The sequence below is a fragment of the Elaeis guineensis genome, chromosome 10, assembly GCF_000442705.2.
Source record: "Elaeis guineensis isolate ETL-2024a chromosome 10, EG11, whole genome shotgun sequence".
Classification (NCBI taxonomy): Eukaryota; Viridiplantae; Streptophyta; class Magnoliopsida; order Arecales; family Arecaceae; genus Elaeis; species Elaeis guineensis.
Genome location: NC_026002.2, coordinates 74,717,583 through 74,728,879, shown reverse-complemented (window position 1 = coordinate 74,728,879; position 11,297 = coordinate 74,717,583). Strand labels below are relative to the sequence as shown.

The following is an 11,297-nucleotide window of genomic DNA, read 5'->3' as shown; positions in this document are numbered from 1 at the left end:
AAAATCATCAAGAAAACTCAGATAGGCATCGACATAGATAAGGTAGTTGTCGCCCAAGTCAATCCTCTTCGATTCAAATTCGAATGCTTCAAATTTGAATCCAAATTTGAATTCAGATAAAACCACCTCAATCTTATCCTTATCAGCAAGTAGATGGAGTTTCTCCCCTTCTCTCTCCCTCCCTTATCTCCAAGTGGTGCACATCCCTAGATCTTATCCATATGGGGCATCCCACCCATTGTGCGAAAAATTATCACGATGAAAAATATGGTGGAAAACTTGCTTCAGGGACTCCAACTCTTGGTGTCCAAAATGAGCTTGCTTAGATTTGATAAGTCTTATCCAATAGGAAATCCAAATCAAGTAGGAGAGAATGGATTTAACCATGTGCTAGTATAGCTTCCTTAAATCTAAAGTTAGGACTTAATTAATCCTAATCTAGTTGGTCTACACTTAGTCCAATTGTGTAATCCTAAACTAATACTCTTGTTTGTGTGACCCCATAGGTCTAATTCTATCTAATAGTGAGATATGTTATGTTTTCTATCAGCAACATCATCGAAACTTTTTTCGATGGATTGAAACTCTTTCTAATTCAGCCAATTAAGAATCATTGATCATCAAAATAATTCTTAATTAGTCTCACGATCCACCAGTGACACCTAGTAGTATGTGATGGTAACTTACCAGAACTGAATGATGAATCTCTAAGTACAGTTACCGTATAATTTGATTTTTTTATTATAAGTTTCGATAAGACATAGGTCAAAGATAACTCATCAAATCTGATTTTTATCATATGCTAGAATCAAACGACTCGAGTCCGATATGAAATCCAATAGAAACTCTTTTTTATTTTTCACACTACTATGGTCACGGGCTTTAGGACTTAGTTTCATGATCTACATACGACTACTCATCTACCGAGATCGATAGGTCTCATCTTGGTGTGCATTATATTCCTACAGTGAGTCTACTGCAGCTAATTATACTTTAAGACTTTGTATGGCTAGAAGATCGAGTTATGATATAGTCAAACTATAGCAACCTCACTGTGAACAGTCAAGGCACCGCAGGTCAAAAAATTAGTCACACTATCGCAGTATCGAGTTAGTCACTGACGAATAGGTAGACATCCTAGTGACTACTCGTGTTTGGTCATACTTAGTACTTTTGATCTTAATAAGCACTTGTACTCTCATTCCGATGTCTCCACATCGTAGATTCAAAACTCATTTATCCTAAAGAAGTGATTGTGCACCAATCTCTCCAGATCAAACACCATCCCTATGATGATCCTATGATTGAAAGTAATTTATGAATTTAATTATAATGATACATGTCTCAAATTCTCAACTCTTGAGAATATATGTCACTATACGCATTAATTTAATGGACGATTCAGAGACACTTAATAACACAAATATAAATATAAATAAATTTAATTTTATTAATTATAAGTTAATATAACAAAATATATCTTAAAAAAATATTACAAATGTCAGTCAATCTGACTTTTAGAGCATACATCTAACACCGGAGGAGATGCCTCGCCGGTAGGTCGGCTAGGCGAGAAGGCATGCGCACCAAAATTCGAGAGGGGCGTGAACTCTACTGTGATGAGGAAGTAGAAGGCTAAGGGGTAGGTTCCCCCGGCACAGTGGAACGGAGGGACTGCACGGCCTTCACCGGTGCCGACTCCTTCCTTGGGGGAGCACTACTGGGCCCCGAGGAACCCCCAGCTGTGGGTTGGGTAAGGATGGCCTCAATTTGGCTGTGCTTGGGAGTTGGGGCCGCACCCGCCTTCTTTCTCTTCGTGGCCCAATGAAGAGCTTCCAAATCCTCGAGATTTATTGCTGCACGAGAGATGAAGTTAGCCAAAAGAAAAAAAGAAGGCTTAACTGAATAAGATGAAAATATTTACTCTTAGGGTCAGTTGGGCTCAATTTGACCTTGAACTAGCTCTCCTCAGTAAAAAGCTTAGACAGTGGAGGGAGAATGAGACCAAAGATCTGCGCCAATGCCTCCTCCTCGATATTCGATAGTGTAGGAGCTCTGACCGCCAACCTATGAGGTTGATCCCATGCATGTTGAAGTGCAGGTTTGCTCATCCAAGATAAAGAAGAAGCACTCCTTCCAGTTATAGTTCAAAGAAGGAGTACCTTGGAAGGGACAATATCCCTTCCAAGGAGAGGTGTACCATCATCCAACTTTTGTAGGGTGCTCCTTCAATATGAAGCAAGCCCGAAAGAGGCGGGAGGTCGGTTTGACCCCGAGGAGAAGGCAGTGGGTGAAAAGGCCAAAATTTGACACTATGAGTTCGGCACTGTGCTATAGGGATTTATTCTATATAAGTTAAGAAACTCTACGATCAAAAAATGGAAGGGCAGCCTAAGACCAGCCTTCAGGAATTCCTCGTAAAGTTCTATCCGACCACGATGAAGCAGAGCTATGCGCTCCTTGGAAATGACGGCTTGTAACCTAAACTCAGCAGGAATTTGGTACTTCAACCTAAGAATCTCTAAGTCCTCAGGAGTAAGGATAGAGTTTACTCTAAACGGACCGAAGTTCGAAACCTCACTTGCTTCGGGCCTACCTGAAGAACAGGCTACGTCGAACCCAGGATCCGCATCTCTAATGTCGTCACTCAAGTTCCAGGTGGATAGGGACGAACTAGGTGCCCTCCTGGTGGGTTGATAGGGAATTGACCTACAAGATGAAGTAACCGAGCAAGCAAGGGATGAAGGTGGGGTCGACGATAGTTCGGCTTCAACCGAGCAACAGAGTGAAATCTCCAAGTGCCAGAGCTCCCCCACAACAATAGAAATAGTAAAAACAAAAATTACAGCAACTCTATTTATAGAAGGCCCAAACGGCTCCAATTTGTTGTCGATTTACCTCCTTCAATTGATGTTCGACAAATGGTGGCCTTTGTTTGGTCAAAACATGGCTTCCACAGATCTGATGAATCAATGGTCTAGATTTGAAGATGTTTTGCCTTAGAAAGCATATCTTCGACACGTGTCAACAGAGGATAGCTCGACGAAATTAGTCTTGACCTCGGACTGATACTCTCTTCGGCCGACCTATTGAGAGTTCAACCTCGAGAGTGGGGGGCATCTATTGTGGATACGTACCTCGGCCTTGGCTGCAACATCTTCGGCACTGGCTGAGCTATGGGAGATGGGTGCCCGTCAGACATGCGATGGAGATGAAGGCCGTCAGACACACCCCATCAGCAGTGGTTTTCTATTCCTCGGCCTTGGACAATTTATTTTAGATCATCCTCGACTGACCTATTCTAGATTGCCCGAAACCAACATGTGCTCCACAATCTCCGTGACCTCGGCCTTGGACGATCTACCGTAGCTCGTCCATGGCCAAATTATGTTCTTCATCGACAGATCTTTCTCTCCTTCTCCTAAATTAGAAAAATCTAGATAGATTGAAATTTCTCCGCAATCGAGTCTCCTGTAAAAAAAAATATCTCATCCGAATTAATCTACGCGACAGATCTAAAAAACTGTCCAGACTCCAAGATAGAAATGATTCCAACTCTTCCTCTATAAATAAAAAGGCTTCGGGATCCTCAAAGTAAGCTCTCGACTCCCTACTCTCTTCTCTCATTGTTCTCTATTTTCTAACTTGAGTGTCGAAGGATTTTCACCAGAGAATATCTCAATGAGAACTTCTTGTATGTACTCGGATGGAGCTCTAGCAATATTTTCTTTTTCGGCTATCTCCATCTCGACAGCCGACCTCAGATGAAGAGATTAGAAGCAACAATATTATATATATATATATATATATATATATATATATATATATATATATATATATATATATATATATATATATATTATTCTATTATAAAAGCAAACTTTCAAATATTACCTGAGTTTTACTCAGAAGTTCATGCATCTCCGCTCACATGCTTTGCACGTGTCAAACTTTAATATTAATAAAATTTTAAGATATACGAGACATGTACCTGGATGTAGGCAAAGGGACTTCGCCTGCTCTGCCGGCCTAACAAGTCTAATGTAATTAGGTGTTCTCATGGGCCTTCTCCGGAGGGAAGCAAAAGCCTGGCCCAATCTCATCCAAAATCCATAAAAACCTTAGACGATGGTTCATTACGGAAATTCTTTGTGCATCACAGGTGACATAGAAAATCTGACACGAAATACACCATCTTATTTGATTGAATTATATAATTATTATTTTTTAATATATATTTAATATTTAAAAATTATTTTTTTAAAATTTAATATAATAAAAATATTTTTTTCTTTAGGTCACGATATTTTTTAAAAAAATTATAATATTTTTTTAAAAAAAATTATGACACTTCTATTTTTTTAAAAAAATTATGACATTATTTTTTAAAAATTATGACTCTTATCTTTGATTTTTTATTTAATATGAGATGTTATAATTATTGTAAAAGAATGTCATAATTTTTAAGAAGGAATATCATAATTTTTAAGAAGATGTGTCATAATTTTTTTCAAAGAACAGAGATGTCATAATTTTTTTTTGAAAGATGTAATAATTTTTGTGAAAAAATATTATAACCAAAAGATATAGATATTTTTATCATATAAAATTTTTAAATAAAAAATAATTTATATATATTAAATATATATTAAAAAATAATAATTATATGGATCAATTGAACAAGATGTCCTATATCAAATTTTTTATATCATTCGAGATGCACCAAAAATTTTTAAAGTTGATTAGCAAGCTTGGGGCGTGATGGCCTGCCATCATATAATACTAAACGACTCTCAAAGCAACGGTAAATATAGTCCCCTCGTGGCATCACTGATCTGAGCCGTCCAGCCAACTTACCACCCCATCGGGCGGCACTTTTAAGCATGCTCATTTGATCAACTGTCTGAACGAATCGGACGGTCACGATCATCGACGACATATCCCGTCATCATAACATATGGGAGCGGCATTCTCTTCGGCGCTCCTGTATAAGGGTTTCGGCTACGAGGGTTCTTCGCGTCGTCGGCGGCTGCTAGGGTTTCTTCTTCTCTGATCTGGAGGTAAGAGAGAAGATAAATTGAAAATTTTCCAATGATTTCAATTCTATTCGTTAGATTTTTATGTTCTCTTTTCCCCATTATCAATATTGTCGCATGGGTCGGCAAAAATCCTTGCTTTAACTATGTACCTAGATCTATAGAAGAAGAAAGATACCATGCCCTTGGGATCTCCTTTCGTATGTCTGTTATTTATTGGTCGAATTAGTGCGGTGTTTTTACCATGAAAGCATTTTGATAGGTTCTTTGCGATCTATAGACTTCTCCCGGTCGATCTGGTGGGCATTTGGGTGTCAGTTTCTTTGTTTCTTGATGTTCTTGTGGTGATTTGAAGCTCATTATATTGCGTTTTGTTGTTGCGAGTAGGGGAATCAGTTCGGAATCCTCAAAGAGGGCCAACAGTAATGGCTCCGCCTCAGCCGAACACCGGCCTTTTTGTTGGGCTCAACAAAGGGCACATCGTCACCAAGCGGGAGTTGCCTCCGCGCCCTTCCAGCAGAAAAGGAGTAAGATCTCAGTAATAAATGTTAGATTTTTTTTGACTTTTGTTGGTGCTTGATATGATTACGCGGTTTGTATTTTTTGGTCCCTGATACTCTTTTTTTTTTTCTTAATTTGTATTTTTATGAGCGTTCGAATTGAAGAGATCAGTTCCCTGTCATTTCTCTTTAAAGTGCCATGTTCTGTTATTATTAATTCTTGTTTCTTTTTTTTTTTTTTTTGCACATTTTAGTAATATCTTGCCATATTCCAAGAATGTTTCCAAGTCCAACCCCCCAACCCCATCTTGCTATATGATTACGTGGTTTGGACCTTAGTTGGTTCGCTTAGTTTAATTTTTGTTGGACTGCAATTTCGCTGTTTGCTCTTTCCAGTGAATTAGTTTACTTGAGGTATGATGAGTGATTCTTTTTCTTGATTTATCAACAACTTTGTACCAGAATTTATTTGTATTAGGTTTCCTATTGTCATGGTTCAGTTCTTAAAATACTTGAGAGAAGACAAAGAGATAGAGGGAATTTAGGAATTAACTTAATAAAACATAGTGTGTATATATTTTATTTCGCTTATTTTGTTATGATAGACAAAATCATAGTATTAAATTTTTTTTTTTTTGGCAAATTGACAATTGAATAGCAAATTAATGAATTAGGTAAGTATGATATAGACCATAGTTTCCTGATTGTCTGGATACATGGTTGGATTGTGTTTGTAGGTCATGATTCGTACTCGTGAAAAAAAAAAATTGGTTCAGTAGGAGTAGAGTTATGTCCTGGGCTTGCCTTTTATATTTGTAATCTGATACCAAATTTTGCTCTTGTATGTCTTGCAATCATAAAAGTGCGATGTGTGTTGATGCATGACACACTTAAACATATGCAGACATATGGTTGAGTGAAATTCAGAAGGGTACAATCCAGATATTTCTCATATTATGCTAAGAGAAATTGTAGCAGAGAATAATTTATCTTTTTTGAATTTTATTGTATTAAAAATTGGTTTGCATCATATCACCTTACACTTCACCTTGTACCATGTGAAGGACATAATTATGATATTGATCTGTTTCTGAAAGTCCATCATGTGTTTCATGCATACAACTTGTTGAACTCTTTTGCAAGAAATTATTATCACTCGCTTTATTTGAGCTAGAGTTTGCTGGAGTGCTTACTCCCTTTAATATTTGGATTGGAATTGAGAACTTTTTGTTGTACAACATGCATTGCATACCTTGTAGCACTGGACATATGCTGGGAATGATTGTAAAGGAATAAAATGTTTTTATATTAAGTGAGTTCCTATTCTAGATCTACGGCTGGAAGTGGGCTCGGGCCGACTCGAGGCCCATCGGCCTAAGCCGGCTTTGGGTTAGGCTTCGGGCTCGGCCTAAAACCATTCGGGCCGGGCTCGGGCCAAAAAATAGGGCGCGTTTTACTTTCGGGCCGGGCTCGGGCAGACCTTTGGCCCAGCTAGGGCCTGACTCGGGCCCAAGCCCGAAGTTAGGCCTGTGCATATTCTCTCGGCCCAAACCTCGATCTTATGTTACCCGTGCATATTTGGTTGATAGGGTTTTGAGAGTTTTGCTTCTAGGGTTTGGGGGGGGGGCGACGCCTGTTGTGGAATAACTCTGCCTCTAGGGTGGGAGGGGCGAGGCCCACCATGGACGACCTCGAGAGCATTTTTCTCCCTTTTTGATTTGTTTGTGAAAAAAGAGGAGACCGAGATGAAGCGCTTGGGAACGGCGCTTAAGAATCGGTTCCGACTGGAGGTGCTCTGATTGGACGCTGAGCAACAGGGGTTTGTCGGCGCCGGCGAGGTGGGAGGGGCGGTGGAGCCGAGCGGGCTTTTTGGAGAGGATTTCTCCCGTCGACGACCTTCTCGACTTTGGGGGAATCATGGAAATGGAGGAGAAAGAGGAAGAAGAGGAACAAGTGGGAAGCAGAACCCTTTCAAATTTCGAACTCCACCTCCACCATCTCCTGTGACCTTCTCGCTCATGTAGAAATCGAGTTTCCTGTAAGTTCCTCATTCAACAACAGGAAGTTTCTTTTTAGTACTAACCAATTTCCAGTTTATTACCGGTTGTTTTTTTTCCTTTATTTTGAATGATGTGGAAGAGCTGGAATGGGTGTCTCATTTCTTTGATGATTCATTCATAGAGTTGTCCTCGTGCTCCGAGATAACCGCCCACTCTATCAACTCCATGGAATCCTTGGCTCCTGTCAAAGCCAAGCGGAGCAAGCGCTCGCAAGCCGCCGCTAGGGGAATCTGGTCCACGACGGGTCCTCTCTCCCTCTCTGACTCTTCCTCCACCTAAAACTCTTGTCTTTCTTCGCCCTCCTCCTCCTGCTCTTGCCTCATCTACGACTCCGCCGTACCCAGATTCACAACCATCGACCTCATCCTCTTAGTTGGAACTCCACCTCTGGCTAAGAAACCAAATGGCACGAAGCCATTTGGCCCGATACTTCCGAAAATTTGGGCCTAAGCCCAGTTTGAATAGGTTCAGGCCTGATTTGGGCTTGGACGTGGCCGGCCCAATTGGGCTCGGGCCGGTCTCAGGCTTGGGCTCGGTCCTGTATTTTTCCAAAAACATCGGGCCACGCTTGGCCCGAAGCCCAAAAAATTATTTCGGGCCAGGCTCGGGCAGGCGTAGGTCTCGACCCGGCCCGGCCCGGCCTAGTTCCAGCCCTATTTAGACCTCTTTTTGTGGAAAACTTTCAAGAATTGCTTGCACTTTTATGTCAGTCCATGTGTACGGAAAAATGGAATTGTGAAGCTTTTCAAAAGAATGTGGATAACACTAGTGAGGCAATATCGAGACCATTTTTTTTTAAATAAGAAAAACTTTGGCCAACTCCTTGTATATTTGAAACTAAAAAGCAATCGTATATGCACCTACCTCATTTATTGAGACCATATATCAGTATTCCTTTTGTGGATCTCTTAGCTATGCACCTACCCCCCAAACCCCACCCCCCTCTTCCCTTCTTTTTCTCTCTCTTGCATGTTGCCACCCACATATAGTATTTTTAGCATGTTGTATTAGCACGTATAATTGCACTGAAGTTCTGTTGTCATGAGTCTATTCAAATGATGAAAATCCATACTAGTGGTTGTCCTATGAAGGTTTCTGTATGGTGCTTTTTTCCATTGGCTGATGGTTGTGAAGTCAACTGAATTCTTGGGTTGTGAAATTTCGTGTTTCAGAAAACCAGCAAGAGGGTGCATTTTGTTAGAAACTTGATTAGGGAAGTTGCTGGGTTTGCTCCCTATGAGAAGCGTATCACTGAGCTCTTGAAAGTTGGAAAGGACAAGCGTGCACTCAAAGTGGCCAAGAGAAAGCTTGGAACTCACAAGAGAGCCAAGAAGAAGCGTGAGGAGATGGCTAATGTTCTCCGGAAGATGAGGTAAGCTTCTTAGTTAATTACTTTGTAGTTGTTATTTTCAGAAACGTATGCATAAACATCTTTAACTGTTTCTTTGGAATTGATTTTAAATGCTGTTATAGTCGATGATGAACTTGAGACACACGACAAGGATATCTACATGATACGTGGCCAATTATAGTAGATAGCCCGAGTGTGTTAGTTGCAATTATTAAGACATAAGCCAAATGGGTTTTCCCGAGGGGTTTAGAATCCAAGGAAAGTTAGGTGAAGTGTAGAATTTTTTGTATGAATCGGATCACAATATCTGTTAAAAATAAAACAATTTCACATTGCTGCATTTGGTCAATTTTCATAGTTTGTGTATGCTAAACATTTTATACATTTGGAAGTTGATTAAACGTGCAAAACCATGCACAGGTATCAGGTCTATTTGTTTGCATGTATTTATAGTGAAAATAATCAAATATTAACGTATATATGGTATAAATAGAGGTACAAGGTGTGCACCTCACTTTCTTTTTATGATATACCTTGAATTGAGAAGTTCCATTTATGAGAAGCCGCATTTTTAGTCTCATCGAGGTGTGAGGCAAGGATAGCCCCAAGTATGCGTTTTTGAAATGTTTTTTCTAACATTTATGTTCCGTAATGCTACAATATTGTGTGAGGGGATGAAGTGGTACGACCTTCCTAAAGAGGAACCTAGGTTTTAGAAGTTTGAATAGCTTCTTTTCATCTGCTACTACATGGTTATTGATTTCTTTCTCACCAGTTGTGTCCTTTTTGGTTGGTTAATCCACCATCGAGTTTGGATGGGTCTGACCCACCTGAATTCAATGGAGGGGGAAACGAATCTGTTGGATATTGGACTGAAGAGGACCTCAACTCCACTGTCCTAGGTGAAATGGTTTGATCAGTTCATTGGTTGTGTTATACGAATTTGTTAGGTATTTTCCGAATGTTAAATTCATGTTCCCCCACTTTGTATCATATCTGTGACGGTAGTCTTGTCCTTTTTAATACTCTTATGTACTAGTTCATTTAGTGTAATGATGTAGGAAGTCATAAAGTGTTTGATGTTGTTTCATTTTGTGGCATTTTGGATTGAATACTTATTGATACCTGTATGGTTGATGATCTGTGTGCAGATCCGCCGGAGTGACTGAGAAGAAGAAATGAAACGTAGCAGATGATACGCTCGTCTCTAGATTTTAGTTCCAAACTGGTGATGAGTTTTTCATCCTTTATGCTATTGGGAACGCTAGAACTGTTGAGATACAAGTTTGTCTAATCTTTGATTTTGCGCTATACGGCCTTTTTGATGGTGTTATTATCAGCATTCTGATATCTTTAACCATGGTAGATGGATAGACTAATGAGTTATGGCCAACCGTCGGTTGATACGAATTAGAATCAAATGGAAAAGCACCACAACCGGCAGGTGGGGCGAATCGTGGAGATGAAGGGATTAGGGTTTCTAGAATTTGCTTGTGATGTGAGTCTTCGGGATTAGGGATGGTGAGGGAGAGGAGACAGCAGAGGGTGATTGACGACTATGGAGGTTGCTCAGGAAGGGAGAGGCGGAGCGCTGGACCGCTGGTTTCAGAGCTAGAGGGAGTTATAACGGGCAGGTGGTGGATTTGGGGGGAGATGAGATGGGAAGCAAACATGGCTGCCTGGTATGTGTTGATAAGATCCGATAGCAATGGGTATCGTAAGGTGGACACGAGGGCTTAAGCCCCTGAAAATAAAAATCAAGTAATGATTGAAAAATTCAAAAAAAAAAAAAAAAAAAAAAAGGATTCCTCTTCGACCATCATTCCTATTGAATATTCACTAATTGATTTATTCCCAAAAAATACAAAAAAAAAAAAAAAAAAAACGTATTAATACATTTGCAAAACGAAATGACTAGAACAAAAGAAATATAAAGAAGAACCCGATCCGCATTTGGGGCACGGGACTGGTTTTCAGAATTACATTTGGGGTGTTTGATGCACGGTAAAGCATTTACTTGAAAAGTGATTGTTTTTCTTGGGGCGCCATTATAATGATGACAATGCCGTTTATCTAGCTTTGAGTAAATTTGAAATTCTAAGTATATATATGATTCGAAGCCTTTTTTTTTTGGTCTCCTATAAGTCTAACTATTTTCATTTACTAAATAAAAGAATATATACAAAACACACACACGCAAGAGCAAATCAAACCGAAACTGAACGATGGAGATAGAAATCAGGACAGAACTCATGTATCTTCCTTATCAACACAAAGGCCCGTGTGGCTTTTCTTAAATTTCGTGTCCAAATGAACGCCCATTCCCTGTTCGATGAAATGCCGCAACCAA

The 11,297-nt window shown here is 39.8% G+C and overlaps 1 protein-coding gene across 1 annotated transcript; it reads left to right on the top strand.

Annotated features, from left to right (window-relative positions):
• Positions 1-4,901: 4,901 nt before the first annotated feature.
• Positions 4,902-10,258, top strand: LOC105052212 (large ribosomal subunit protein eL36x). Its single transcript, XM_010932948.4, has 4 exons — positions 4,902-5,060; positions 5,424-5,563; positions 8,769-8,968; positions 10,099-10,258. Exons 2-4 carry the CDS (start codon positions 5,462-5,464, stop codon positions 10,127-10,129), a joined length of 333 nt encoding a protein of 110 aa, XP_010931250.1. The 5' UTR covers positions 4,902-5,060; positions 5,424-5,461; the 3' UTR covers positions 10,130-10,258.
• The last annotated feature ends 1,039 nt before the right edge of the window (positions 10,259-11,297 follow it).

Coding starts and splice junctions, on each gene's coding strand:
- LOC105052212 (XM_010932948.4), top strand. CDS start 5,462: ATGGCTCCGCCTCAGCCGAACACCGGCCTTTTTGTTGGGCTCAACAAA. Junction 5,564..8,768: donor GCCCTTCCAGCAGAAAAGGA/GTAAGATCTCAG, acceptor TTCGTGTTTCAG/AAAACCAGCAAGAGGGTGCA. Junction 8,969..10,098: donor AATGTTCTCCGGAAGATGAG/GTAAGCTTCTTA, acceptor ATCTGTGTGCAG/ATCCGCCGGAGTGACTGAGA.